General features: G+C 38.0%; 1 protein-coding gene across 1 annotated transcript; it reads left to right on the top strand.

Annotated features, from left to right (window-relative positions):
* The first annotated feature begins 187 nt into the window (after positions 1-187).
* Positions 188-12907, top strand: dgat1a (diacylglycerol O-acyltransferase 1a). Its single transcript, XM_034125287.1, has 17 exons — positions 188-606; positions 2421-2508; positions 6814-6854; positions 7254-7339; positions 7797-7849; positions 8292-8397; positions 8490-8618; positions 9097-9171; positions 9255-9358; positions 9479-9517; positions 9638-9679; positions 9834-9878; positions 10129-10241; positions 10491-10556; positions 10733-10820; positions 11392-11454; positions 11541-12907. The coding sequence occupies exons 1-17, from the start codon at positions 329-331 to the stop codon at positions 11685-11687; spliced, it is 1563 nt and encodes a 520-aa protein (XP_033981178.1). The 5' UTR covers positions 188-328; the 3' UTR covers positions 11688-12907.
* Positions 12908-15476: the final 2569 nt, after the last annotated feature.

Below are 15476 nucleotides of genomic sequence, written 5' to 3'. Positions count from 1 at the left end.
TACAATAATACTTTAGATATTGCTGATATAACACTATAATACATCCATGTGATATTACCCAGTACATTTCCGTTTTTGTATACGGAAGTGGATTGAGTAACATAGATTTTGAGTTTTCTCGAAAGGGGGATGTCAACACCGACGTGGCAACCTTAATGACAGCAGTAGTGGTGATGAAACGCCTAATCATAACCGGCACTCTCCGGACCTGCTGGGACTGATCTCTGCGCTCTGGATGTGGCCCTCCGGATGATAACAGAGAAACCCGAGACAGCCAGAGAAGCAGCGATGTCCGGCAGGTAAAAACTGCGTGATTTGACCCGCTGAAATGAGCGAGAGAGCCGAGATGAAAGGGCCCGTAACCCGCCGGAGGAGGACCACCATCACCGGCAGCGGACCGGTGAATCAAGCCAACGGGAGCAAGAGTCACGATGCCGAGGAGAAACCTCCACAGAGCCCCGGCGCTGAAGCCAAAACAGACGATGTGTCCAGGCATCCGAGTAACGGGAAGCCGGACAGAGAGATGGGGGTTTCGGGGCAGCAGCCCCCACACAGTCCGACCAGAAAACACATGAGTGTGGTGGAGGAGTTTAACGAGAGACTCAGGTACCTTTTAATATTTGAATGACGTTATGTGTCATTAAGGTGGATCGTTTGTATAAAATCTGCGTTTATTTTGAATTTCCTTTTGCTGATTGCCCTTTTTTTTGCCAGTTTATTATGATTGTCCTTTTCATTTATTCATTGTCCATGAACAGCTATTAGTTGACATTTCATTTTCCTCCTCCATCTAAATATGCCAGAGTTAGTTATGAGTTTATTATCATTTGTAGTCTTTGGGCAGGCTATTACAAATAGTGGCCTAGTACAATACAGTGCTGCATAGAAAATGACACAAGCAGATTCATAAACAATGGAATATCAACCTTAGATCATTCCAACAATGATAATAAAATAACTTTATTTGTATAGCACATTAACAATCTGAGTTTACAAAGTGTTTAACTTTTGACTGACATAAGTCAAAAAGTTAATACAACTAAATAAAGCCAAGCTAATAAAGGTTTAGTCACGTGTCACCTTGTACATAATTTGTTTAGGTTAGAAGAGTGGAAGCATCTCTAGATGCATTTTCATATTAAACCAAGTATTTATGCGGGTGTATTTTTGTAATGTTAAGAAAGGTATCAATTAAGCAGCCCTTCTTGAGATGACACTTTGACTTTATAAAAGATGGAGAGGCTAGCTTTAAGTTTAAATACATGTCAAAGTATGGGTAGTACGCATGAGTTAGAACAGATATTGTGATAGAAGACACAATAGCCTGACCTTTACCCAGATATGTCCTCACCTTTGATAAATTGCATTGTTATAAGAAGGAAGCCACTCTGTCTTATTATTGTAAGCTGCCAAGTTGCTGGCTGGTGTTCAACAATATCTTTTGCAGTGTAAGATATACACATTGGTATCCTTGGGCACTAAAGTGATGCAGCCATAATATGGAAATGAATTGATTGTAATTCACATTATAGTCCTGAGTAGTAATACTTTCCTGTATTACAGTAACAGTGAGTCAACAAAGGCATATGTGCTTCTGCAATCCTTTGAGGAACCCTTCTACTCTTTCCTCTCTTTAAATGCTAATTTCATTCCTTCCTTCCTTCCTTCCTTCCCTCAAATCACTCATGTCTCTTAACCTCATATTCTCCTCTGCTTCTCCACATTACATTCCTCCTTATTTTCAAATTCTCCCCCCTACTGTTTGTTCTTTGCTCCCTGTTTGCCTCTCCCTTGTCATTCACTTCTGCTTCGTTATCTCAGTCACGTGGGGTTGTGTAAAAAATTCTTGCCTGATGAATAGCCTCAGTTTTCACAATGAACTTTGGACAGTACATTTAACCTACATTTTCACAACTCCGCCAGTGCCTGGTGCATTTGTAGGACTAAGTTGGTTCGCACAAACAATGTGTCTTTGTGATTTGGTGCATAACAAGAAACATAATGTGAAAGTAAAGAGATAACATAAAATACAACTCTATATAATAGAAAATATGAAAATAAATACCTATAAGTAGATCTGTTTTAAGTGGGCCATCATTACTGTCCTCTCAAATTAGTTAACATTTGTAATTCATGCCAAATCATGTATTGATTTGGGAAGAAACTTTGTTCACTGTATAAACCTGTTTAATGTACACATTATTCCTTCTTCATAAAAGTTAATTTCTAGAATGTTCAATTCAAGAATCAAGATGCAGTTGAATGTATATTAATGGAGGTATGAGAGCAACTTGAGGGATGTTACCAAAGATGTCATCCCTGAGCCTAGGTAAACAGACAGAAAGGAATTTAGAGAGCTTGATTAGCCCTAAAAATGTCTACCTTGTCAATAAAACTGTTGACTTTGTGTTTCCACGTAGCTGTCACGTCCTCCAGGAGTCTCTCTTAAGTTCAGCCAGTGGCTACAGCAACTACAGAGGAATCCTCAACTGGTGTGTTGTCATGCTGGTGAGTCAAACTGCGTGTGCATTCAGGACTTAAAATGTACTTTCAACTTGTTAGCAATGTAAACCATGACTAAATATTAAACCTCTGGAAATTGAAATGTTTGTGGAACCAAACAAATACCACTAAATGAAAACATGCTTTGACATGCACTCAATAATTGTCTCTTTCATGTCTTGCCATTGCCCTAAATTACTGTTTGTGGCCTTTTGTAGCTGATGTTCTTCACATTATCATAAAAATAGCCAGTTGCATATCCTTCTATTTGTCACTCTCTCTTTCTATTAGTCTTTCTCACACAAAAGCATATACAGTATATCATAGCAGCACATATATATAACTGAGGCACAGGTTATATATGTCATTGCTTTAACAACAGAATAAGAATTGCCAGTCCGCACTAACTAGTCCACACTAAACAGTCACACTCTCAACTGTTTGAGTTGTCAGATAAGTCGTTTTTTCAGTTTTCTATGGTTGCATGACTGATGATTTTAGGCTGAAAAATATGAAGCATCTCTGAACACATACAAATACAGTGTATGAAGGGTTAAACTAGGTATCATCTCTAATTTGACCTATGTCCATCAGTATTATATGCTTTCAATGTTAAATCCTTGTTTTTAATAACATGTTAACATCCCTCACAAGCCTGATGGATGTTTCCTAGGCCTAGAGTATCTTCTGATTGACCAATGAAGTTGGTTCTTGTTTTTAAATTAAAAAATAAAACATGATCCCTAGAGATTATTCTTTTAGCAGGGACGTTCCTATTTATAGCCCCGAAAAAAAAGCCAGTGTGCATGACACATCTTTAGCAAGTGCAAATCGTAATCATGATGAGAAGAATAACTTGAAAGCAGAAATATACCTGTTTGCAAAAACATGACAAGCACTCTAAATGAAATGCAAAAAATGGCATAATTGGCTACAGACGTGCAGCTGCTGTTTAATGTTGAAGATGCAGTGGGAAATAGGCCAGTTTCAGGATGTACTGTGGTCTGTATCATCTACTGTATGTCAGAGACTCTAGTTTTGGCTGTGGCTTTTGTACCTTAAAGCAAAACACTTAAATATTAGTTAATGTGAGACCTTTAACCAAGTTGCACACCCTAACCTTCCTGAAAGCATTCTTTTAAAGTCAATGTTGTGTTGAAATACTGATCTCAGTCGTATCACAGCCAAATATGCCCCCTTGGGCCGAGGTCACTTCAGGACAACAAGATCTTTTTCAGAACAAAATGGCTAAATTTAAGTGTGTGTGTCTCCAAAGGCGACCCTCTGAACATTCAGTCACCGCCAGTAGTCTGATACGCGTGGAGGATACAAATATCCAGTTAGCCATAATCCTAAAGAAATTGAAAAAGGCATCTCATCTAAGCCTTAAACTTGTGTGTATTTCCAGGTTTTTTTTTTCTAAATCAAGTCTATTTTTACACTTCTGTGACAGGATTAATTCCATCTATGAAAGTTTATATTGCTGTGACGACCACGGCCTCTACTTTGTGGTCACAAGAGACGGTTGTCTCCGCTCGGTTCAGACTGTTTTTAGGAAGCCTCTAGGATTAGACTTTAAGAGTGTAAAGTGGAACCACAGAGACTTGTGGGTGTGTGCATTTACCAGCTTAGTCCTCCATAACCAGAACAGTCCTCCATAACCAGAACCCCCGTCTAATTTCCTAAAATGTCAGCTGCAGGGGCACATGCAGATGAGAGTGTTAATGTGTTGTACTTGTTATACTTCATTTAAACTCTCTGAATGCTGTAACCAAGTGTTTAGAAATAAAGCACTTCATTCAGAACATTAACTTAAGGCGGTAGACAAAATAATAAATTAGCTACCATTAGCTGCCTTCAAAGGACAGCTTTTAAATGGATAAAAGTAAAAGCTGTGTGCGTCACAGATGTTTACATTTGGTATCAGAGAAATCCTTGAAAAGAGTGTGACCTCATTTGGATGTTCATGGAAGCACTTTTGAATCTGGTTTTCTAAAATGGCCTCATGTTTTCCATTTCTTACACAAGCCATTGTCAGAATGTAATGCCATATGAGAATGTCATACAAGATCCATGTTGTCCTTGGTCTACAGCCATCAACCTGTCCTTTTAAAGGTTTAAATACCTCACTAACAAGACACACGCACATTTAGATTGGTGCTTAAACATCTGTTCTAGCAAACCAACAAAAACAGTGCTTTAAGATGCTGTTCATGCTTGTTCAGAAGGCATAAACATTATACAAAAAGGTAGTAAGACAGTGAAGATATTTGGGATAAGATGCAGTTTTGATACTTGACAATAAAAATGATCATCCTGGATATGATACAAACAATTGATGCTGTATTGTTCCCATGCACAGCACTTTAACAGTTAGGACAGTACATAGAAAATCTCAATTTAGCGCCCATTTGCAGATTTTCTGAGCATACCACGGTTGTTAAAACAGATTACTGTCAACAAATAGTTTGGCCAGTTTCTTTCTACAACATTTATTTAACTATTAATACAGACTACTGTTTATGGGGAACATGTAAGCTGTATTGCTGTGTGTCAAAGGAAACAGTTTAATAGAAGCCCTCTGATGGAAAATGTTTGATAATTCAGTCTTTGTTGGCCCCAGTCATCTCAGGTTAGTTTTCCATGGCAAGCTAAAGTTCAGCCAACCCCAGCAGCTCTTTCTATTTTTAAACTAACCCTCTCCTATTCACAGGACACAGAGATGGCTTTTATTCAGCCACATTTTATCGTCTCCTTAATCTTGTTTATACAGTAACATAAATGTTCAGAAATATAAAACAGATTATTTAGATGAGTTGATTCTAAAGATTATGGATGTAGTTATAATAGTCATAATTATCTATTTTAACATCTTATCATTGGTGTTTTATTACTGAAGAAATGTGTTGAATATAATATAATAAGATAAGAAAAATTGACATCATATAAATAACCTTTGGGTACTAAAATATGTGATTTAACAATGCAATGGATAATCAATACATCTTTGAAAATAGGTTCCAGGACAAACTTCCAAACTGTGATAACAGCTCGATAGAAATGTTTTTAGTTGTTGTAGGTTCAGTTAATATAGGCTTCCCCCCCCCCTGCTGAAGTGTCTTTAAGCAAGACACTGAGTTGCCTCCGTCTCCCGGTGTGTTGTTCTGTATCTGCCTTCGCACACTGACCTCTCTCCAGACAGGGACAACAGAGAAGACACATTTGAAGTGGAATTATTGCTAAATCAGATTTTGTAATGCTCTATAAATGCTCTGGACAGACCAGTGTCCCAACGGTCGTGTATTACATTGTGGTCAAGTCTTGTCCATGCTGAAGGTTACTAAGGCAAAGGTAGCTGTTTTGGACAAAAGACGTTGGTCAATCAAAAGCACATTGCTGCAGGATCTTGGCAGAGCAGTGTGCTGAGGTGTAACATGCCACATTATCACCATGACCTTATCATGTGTCCAACCCTCACTGTCCCTTAAACTCATTGGCCAGAAAAATGCTTTTTTTAAATGGATACATGCTATACATAAGCATTTTTGGCTCTTTGTGGTTGGTAAGCTTTATCTAAGAAAGCTCAGATAACAGATGGACTTGGACCTTGACCTTTAATACATAATATAATGTGACTATTTTTACTTGACTGTTTTTAAGAGAAGGAGTTAAGCAGCAGGGTGTGACAGTTATCACGGTGTGATAGCAGCAGAAACATTTGTCTAAACACAGCTCTGATCTATGAAGGTGTTTGAACAGATTGTGTAGATATGAATATGTTACAGCTTTTTCTTGTGTGTTTTCTGGACAGTGACTATTTAACCATCTTAAGTCAGAGATGTAAGTGGGAAAATCCTCTTTCTGTTTTTGCTTTGAACAAAAAACTCACCCTAATTGCACAAACAAATGCATTGAACCATACAGACTCATCATTAGCAGAGCTGTGGCAAAAGAAAATGATAAACCAGATTTTTAGGAGAAGGCTAGAAATACTTTTGGGGAAACAAAGGCTAGATGCAATCAAAACATTTTAATAATTATTTTCATTAGCCGTTAATCTGCCAATTAGATTAGGTCAATGAATCCTTTGGTCTATAGAATGTCAGAAAAAAGTTTAAAGTCAAAAGTCCAAGATGTTTTGTGAGCCACCTCCAAAAGATATTCTTTAATGTCATTTCCTGCAATTTTCTGACGAAAAACTATCATTTAATCAATGATTAAAATTGTTGATTTATGATTATAGTTGATGGAACACAATGTAACATCAGATTGAGTAGCTGACTAATCGTTTGAGCTCTTCCTCTCTCTCAGGTGCTGAGCAATGCACGCCTATTCTTAGAGAACATTATTAAGTGAGTATACACACACACACACACACACACACACACACACACACACACACACACACACACACACACACACACACACACACACACACACACACACACACTTACATGTTGTCTTAGGTGTTGTCACAACCCACTCCCATTCAATTGAACCAATGGCCATCACTTCACCACTACTTTTTTTTTTAACATGTTTTCTATTAAATATAGATATAAAACAGTTGCTTTGCTAGCTGCCCATCCTAGAGGTTTAATTCCTTTCACTCTTACACCAAACGTTTACCTGAATGCACCTATCTTAAACCTTAAACAAACAAAAACATGTTTGCCTCCTATCTAAAAAAGACCATTTCTAAATGATGCCTGTTGGTATTATTCATTTCATATGTTCTCTCTCTAATGTAGGTATGGTATCTTGGTCGACCCTATCCAAGTAGTGTCTCTCTTCTTGAAGGACCCCTATAGCTGGCCAGCAGCTTGCCTCATCATTGGTATGGAGCATTTTTTTACTGCCTCAATGTCAACATTTTCAAGAGACCTTGAAAACCTCATAGCGATTTGTCCTTCTCTGACCTCAGGGTTGATTTTCAAGTTGAAGTTAGCAAACAAGTACCTGTATACCCTGAACCTAAATCCAAGTGTTGTTGTTGAATGAAATAAATCATGCTTTATAGCCTCGCCATGTCCCAAATGGCTGATCAGATTCGGTATGTTATCGCCGATTTAATGAGCCAGATGCTCAATGATAGCATATAGAAGCATTGTGAGTGCCTCTCTTGGATTTTGTAGCATAGCTGTTATTGATTATTTACCCAAAGAAGGTTGATTCCAGACATTGTCTATTTGCTGACACCAGCCTCATAATTGTCCTCAGCAGGCGCCAGTTCCTCCGTGCCTTTGTCTGTGTTAAATGGTGTTTGAGATGAGTTTGTAAATTCTGTGTTTCAGGGTCTAATGTGTTCATCCTAGCAACCTTGTACACTGAGAGGCGCCTGGCTGTGGTGAGTAATTACAATGATTTGCATATATTTTCCTAATTTCAATTTATGGTAAGTTATGGTTGGGTTTACAAATTAGTTTTGGTTTGTAACCCAGTGTATAAATAACCTTTTTGAATGATTTTGTAGAACATATTGCTTCACATTTAGATGACCTGTTGGGAGAAAGTAGGTTTATTTTTCATTTATCATTCAGGGATCGCCCATCAAAGAGCTGCAGTACACATCATTCCTACATTCACAGCCCCTCCCCTCTTTATACCTGATCTTCAGTCTGATTAGAAAACCACTCCTGGTTTAGATTAGATAACATATTATCTAAATCACTTCTGACCATATTCTATATGTTAAAAGCACATTGGATCTAGTGTTGCAGTGTAAAAAAACTGTGTTTCAGATCAAATGTTTTTATAATGTAAGACTGTTTTTCTTTCATCATTCCTAGGGTACCGTTTCTCAAAGGAATGGAGGGATTTTTCACATTATTAACCTGACATCCATGTTGATCTTCCCTGCAGCAACTGTACTCACTCTTACATCCATGACCCCAGGTACTTACTTAATACAGTAAATACACAATCATATTTTAAGACATTAATAAGACATTTTGATTAAGAATGAGTTTTTCGTGTTTGTGTTTCAGTGGGTGGTATACTCTCCCTAGCAGCCTACTCAATTCTGTTTCTCAAGCTGTACTCCTACCAAGACACCAACAGGTGGTGTCGACAAATCAGACAAATGAAAGCCAAAAGACTAACACGATCAAACTCATGTAAGTATATCGGAACGTACAAGAAATGTTAACAGGATTGTCTGGAGGCACGCACATAAAATACCTAAAATACAGTACACTGAACATAAGAGCTGCTCCATTAGAGATGCTAAATAATGGCTGGATAAAGTTTAAAACAAAACATTTACAGAAATGTAAGTGTACACTCAACAGGATTATCTTGTTTTTATTGTTTATTACTGTGCTGCTACCACCATCTATTGGTGACAGGAAAATCTGCACGTCATGCACTGACAGTTGTGTCTCTTGAATAGCTGTCAACGTTTTGTTAGCATTTTGAAGCTATTTTTATCTTAGATTCAACTTAATAAGTTCACCTCCTCACTGTAAGAGTTGGGATAAACCGAAAACACACAGAGTAACCTCGTGTATTTATAATGTTTATGATGGGAAAACATTGATTGAGATAAGTGTGTGAGAATAAAAGTCTTCATTTTGATGTGTCTGTGTTTTTCAGGTCCATCTGTGGCACAATCCAATGGTTCAGCAGTTCAAAGTCATGTCTCCTACCCCGGCAACCTCACCCACAGAGGTAACCCATGGAGATAAGCGTCACCTTTTGTAAATGAAATAAAATATTTATGAATTAACATTCTGTTCCTTTTTTGTCTTTAGACATGTACTACTTTGTCTTTGCCCCTACTCTCTGCTACCAGCTCAACTTCCCACGCTCACGTCGAATACGCATAAGGTTCCTGTTGAGAAGACTTTTTGAAATGGTGAGAGGGAACACAAACTCACTTATTGCGTTTTGTTTTGTATGTTTATTTAAAATGAGATGGTGGACAATGAAACAGACATGCATGTTAACATGTTTTCATTTTGACTCTTTCTTGTAGCTTTTCTTCATGCAGCTGTTGGTGGGGTTGATACAGCAGGTGGGTTGAATTCTAACACTGCTTCAATCATGCAGACGTTCAGAACATATTACAATATTTTCCAATCAGATCAGTTTTCATCCCATAAACAAGCTAAGTAATTTCCTTTGTGTCTTCCAGTGGATGGTTCCCACAATACAGAACTCAATGAAACCATTCCAGGTGAGTGTACACACACACACACACACACACACACACACACACACACACACACACACACACACACACACACACACACACACACACACACACTGCTGTACTTTACATGTTATACACTATCAGACATCATACAAAATGTAATGTTTGTCTCTCACAGGAAATGGACTTTTCAAGGATGGTCGAGCGCCTCTTAAAGTTAGCTGTGAGTATCTTGACGTACTGTAGTTACACTAAACAGATCTATGTCCTGTCATAACCGTATGTTTATCATTAAAAAATGAAAAGAATACACTTTAACCACTTAATCTTGTGTAAAAGGAGGTTGTCTCCTATTGTGTCTGTCTCATACTGTATGATTATTAGGACTGTAAAACCCAACCATCCATATGACCATACCAAACTTCTCCTAACTACTCCCATGACCCTCTCCTCCCCCCCTCTTCCTCTCCCAGGTCCCTAACCATTTGATATGGTTAATATTCTTCTATTGGTTTTTCCACTCCTGTTTGAACTTTGTGGCAGAGCTGCTGCAGTTTGGAGACAGACAGTTCTACAAAGACTGGTGGTGAGCAGAAGGATCATTCAATCACACACAATCACAAGGTTTAGGTGTGACTGCACACAGTATGCAGTCACACCTAAACCTTGTGATCATTTTGAGTTTGTCTCATTTAATCCTAAAAGTAATTTGGTACTGTACCATGTGCCCCACATAACACAGGAACAAACGCGTAAGACATACGTAGCAGTCGTTCAGAAACCCCAATTGTCTTGATGTCAAACTCTCAATCTGTACCATGCTTGTTCATTTCAGGAACTCTGAGACTATCACATATTTTTGGAGCAACTGGAATATCCCAGTTTACAAGTGGTGTCTGAGGTGAGCACCAAACTTGCACTAGAATTATTACCATGGTTGATGTTTGGATCACAATATTATTGCCGTGTGTATGAAATAAAATCAAGGTGTTGCCCGGCATTCATTTGAGGTTATAGTTTTTATTTTTATTGAAAAGATAAAGGTCAGTTGGTTGTCTTCGTCTTTGTGTGTTACAGACACTTTTATAAGCCAATGTTGAGAAAGGGGGTCAACAAGTTTCTGGCACGAACCGCCGTCTTCCTGATGTCTGCCTTCTTCCACGAGGTAAAGCAAAAGCAATCACTCTTCCTGTGTCACACTAACCACTACATTCTACACACATATCATTCAGAAAGGATTCAGACCACTCTGCAAAAATCATTCAAATTCATAAATCTAAACTCACTGTGATATCTCAGGGATTTATTTTGAATACTTTTTCAGAATTATTAGAGTGTTAAGGGAATAAATTATTGTAGAATAAGGCATTAGAAATAAGCGGGTCTGAAGAAAGTCTGAATGCCCTGTATCTGCTAATTCATCCTCCAGACATTTATCCTTTTTACTCGATGTCTGTACCTGAAATGGCCTTGTGTGTACAGTTGTCAGTTCAACAACTTAGACAGTAAAGTGAATCATGTCAAATGACAACAAATATTTTACGCTATATTAAGCAGTGCAAATTCAAACTGTTATATGTCATTTAAAACTATGTTTTGTGTCAAAACTTTGATTCCTGAAGCTGTTGTATCTGAGATATGAGTTTTCATTTGTCCCCTTCTCACAATAACTCATTTGCAATATATTTTGAGAGATGGTCTGTGTCTGATTGTATTCCTCTGTCTTTCTTCTTCAGTACCTGGTGAGCGTTCCTCTGAAGATGTTCAGACCGTGGGCTTTTATGGGAATGATGGCTCAGGTAAGACACACTGAACCGTCTATCACCTTTTCTCTCCTCTGCTGTAGGAAAAACACCCTTTGACCTCTGACCTTTAACCTCTCCAGGTTCCTCTGGCGTGGTTTGTGGGTCGTTTTCTTAACGGAAACTATGGCAACGCCGCAGTGTTGATCTCACTCATCATTGGCCAGCCTGTCGCTGTGTTGATGTACGTCCATGACTACTATGTCATTCATTATGGGAGCACGACATAGCACACACACACACACAGTTTCACAGTCACACACATAAACATGTACAAGTCATGTTGAATACTCGCACACAGACACACACAGGCACACACATACACAACCTGCAGGACTACTCAAGGAGTTAAAGTTGAGTAGGTTGAGTGGACTTTATTAGAAAGCCCTGCTGATATGAATCTGTCAGTGAAAGCAGCAGAAAATAGTTTTTGCTTCGTGGATTTTTGCACTATAGAGAAATGAACTCAGGAAAGTATTCCTAGAACCTGAGAAGTGCTTGCTTTAAAGAGTATTCCTCTTTTATGAGGACATTCCTTTGAAGTCAGTTCCAAAGTCTCCACCTGCTCTTAATATCTATATCTAGCATTGAAACGATTCAACTTTAAACAAACAAGTATTTAATTTCTAAGGTGTCCCAAAGTTGCCAAAATGGGTGATTGATCATTTATGAGCTCAAACTAAGGTTAAGTGCAATATATAAAATGATAAGAGCACTTCGCTGCATTCAAAAGTGGAAACACTGCTTGTAAGCAGACCCCCTTTTGTTCTGGAATATGCGCAACAAATGTGAACCACTGCCGAGAAAAACACAGAAGAGGATCCTCAACAGAGCCTTGCTTTCAAAGGCAACAGGGGAAAGATGATGACAGATAAGTAGCCAATGCTTTAAAATGGCAATATAAGAAAGATCCCAGTGATTTAATAATTGTTTTCATAGTGTACATTCTGAAAGTCTCTCTTTTTGATCTTGTGCAGTTGTTGAGTATTACAGAAATGTGTATTTGAAGGATTTTTTTCAACAAAGATTTAAGGCAGGAAAGGAAAGAAAGAAGCTAAACAATGAGGGAGAAACTGGAGACTGATGTTTTTGTTTTTATTTGTACAATCGTGAACGTCCAGGCAGCCTTTCCTTTTCTGTTTCTCAACTCCAACGCCATCAATGCAAACTCTTTGTGTAACAGAACATGCTGCAGGTGTGTTTTCTGTTGGCTTAAGTGTCTCTTTTGTAATGCATTCGACTTATCAGAGGTTTTATTTTATACTTAGTCAAATGTTATGTGTCGGTATAACAGTTACGTTGCACTAAATTATAATTGACGTGATGTATTATTTTGAACCAATAATTTAATGCAGTAAGTGATTTGCTGATTTGAACCAATGAATGTTTTTGCACTTTAAAGAGATGCATACGGAGCCCTAAAGGGACATTTCTTCTGGAGAAAGTTACCGCTGCGACAACCATTTCATTGCACACTGTTATGTTTACGTGGGTAAATGACAGTGCATACATTATTTGAGAGGGGGGATGTGAGTCTGTTTGTGCTCTGCTCAGCTCCGCTCTGTGTGTACAGTATGTGTTCTGAGTGTTTGTTTCACTTTAAAACAGCTGCGGGCAGCAGGTACTCTGAGAGTCACAGACATTAATTCATAGATCAAAGCAGACTGGTTTACAGACTCTCCTGTTTTGCCAATCCGGTGCTTGAACAAATAGCTCTACACCCCTGGCCGAAATGTCCATAAAATTAAGTCTGAGTTCGAAATATATCTCAAATAATGTATACACTGTCATTTCCCCAAGTAAACATAACAGTCTGCAATGAAATGGTTGTCTCCTGTGTGCTCCACTTCCTCCTTAGTGCACCGGTAACTTTCTAAAAAAAAAAAAAAGTCCCTTTAGGGGCCCCGTATGCATGCCGTTGACTAAAGCAATATATTTTTCGAATGTATTCTTTAAGATATATCAATCATGCAAGGAAAATATGTTTTGTTTAAATAATTTGTATGTTTGGTAATTTGCTTGTTGATATTTTTGTTGTCCTATAAGGTGGGCTTAATTTCGGTTCCACAGCAGCTGCAGTGGAAATAATGAGAGCCTTTTCATGCCATAGGTTTTTCAGTGTTCAAATTCTAAAGAAAATGATTGTCTTGGTTTAAAAAAAAGATGCCAATACATATATGGATATATCCATACAAGAGTTAGATGCTCTGTTATTTTACATTTGTTTTAATCTGCTTTCCAAGTACACAGTGAAAGTTGACTCATCATGACAAATAATCTCCAAAGTTGTATTTAAATTAGTTTAGAGCGAATTTCAGGGAGAACACTGTTCAATCAGGAGAGACGGTTTCGATGTAAGAAGAATACATATTTATTGCAGGTATACAAAAAGGAATGTAATGGAGTTTTGGCGATTACGCCCAGTTGTGCAGGAGTATCATTCGGGAGGGGAAAACCGATCCGATGAAACCCCCCGGGGTCTAGACACTGGTGGTGGTGAATGGATAGTTGGGTTCGGTCTGAAGGGGAGTGGCTTAGCTTGACCCTGGATTCAGAGGGACAGGAGGTGAAAAAGGGGTGGAGGAGGGTTGCGTTTATACCGTTATACAGTCTATTGGTTGAGTCTATAGACTGTATATATAAAGAGTCACATGAAATGACAGCTGTCAGAGGGGGAAGAGCAGATTTAAAAGGGTTAGCGGAGCGCTATGATAGGCTTGTGAGAATAGAGCGAAGTGATTGGTTAAGCTGGGGAGTGACGCCCCCAATCACTTATTGAGAGGAGAGAGAGTAGTAACATAGCATAGTAAATGAATGAGTAAAGAAGGTCTTCCTGGTTGAACTTGCGCTGAGCTTCATTTGTTAAATTCTACTACCAGTTATCAAAACTACTGAGTGTTGGCATTCCTTATTAAAATGTGCCTGCTGTAAAACCACGTTGAAACTAGGTCTAAAGAATTCTATCGACCAATTGTTTTACGTAAAAAAAACAGAGGCCAAATACACCCTTACCTTAATTTGTGTCAGCAATAGATTTATATTTAATGTTGTGAAAAATTTGGAAATTGAAGACCTCCTGCACATATTCTAAATACCTATTTAAATGCGACAGCTTATCACTTTAAGCGATATTTTGTATGCATTGATGAAAAGAAGATGTTTTTTTGGAGAGCCATATTATCAGTTGGTCTTACCTGATTAAAAAAAATATGACCCAGTTTAAAATCTGTTTGGACTTTTGAATCAGTGAGCAGCAGATTGCATGATTTTTTTAAATGTGTACTCATTGACAATTCACTGCAAAAAACTGCTTCGGCAGCATCTTCCCAAAATGCAATATGCATGTTTTCATGGGTGGGGGAACTAGAATACTAAATAAAATGACAAGTCGTCGGTATCAGTAACCACTGGCGAAATCCAATGGTACAGATGAACTCACGATGTAAAATGATAAATAGAAATGTAAAGAAATTATGCTTTTTCTAATTTATAGGATGAGAAACTTGTTTTCTTCTGTGAAAAATGTTTTGTTTACAAGCTTACTTGTTTTCCTGCCAAATTATATTTATATTTATGAGATTTCTTGAAACGTAAAATATAAAGTCACAGGGTGCAGTCCTGAGTCCTAACCACAGCTTTAGATAGGATATGTTGCATCTCATGGCTCCGCCTTCTTTTGTGTGCTTTATTCACCTAATTCTTCCTGTTTTCACAACATTACTGTACTGCGTCTGTCCTTGCAATATGAGTTGAAATGCTGAAGATGCAGCTTTAAGCTAAACTGACTTTAGTTGTGAAATAAATGCAATACTATTCTGTTCATACTGTTCACAGAAATCCAAAGTGAAACAAAGATTATATGTTTTTTGGGAATGCAAATCATTTTCCTAGCCTTTCACTTGAAATGATGTGTGTAATTTGATAAAGATTAATTATATTTGAAGAAAGGACTCGTCTCTTTTTGTTCGTTGCAGTTTGTTTATGGTTGGTATTTGACAGACATTCACATGGATCGCCTT

This window comes from Trematomus bernacchii, unplaced genomic scaffold (assembly GCF_902827165.1).
Source record: "Trematomus bernacchii unplaced genomic scaffold, fTreBer1.1, whole genome shotgun sequence".
Lineage (NCBI taxonomy): Eukaryota > Metazoa > Chordata > Actinopteri > Perciformes > Nototheniidae > Trematomus > Trematomus bernacchii.
The sequence above is the reverse complement of the archived record's forward strand: the minus strand, read 5'-3'. Positions and strand labels throughout refer to the sequence as shown.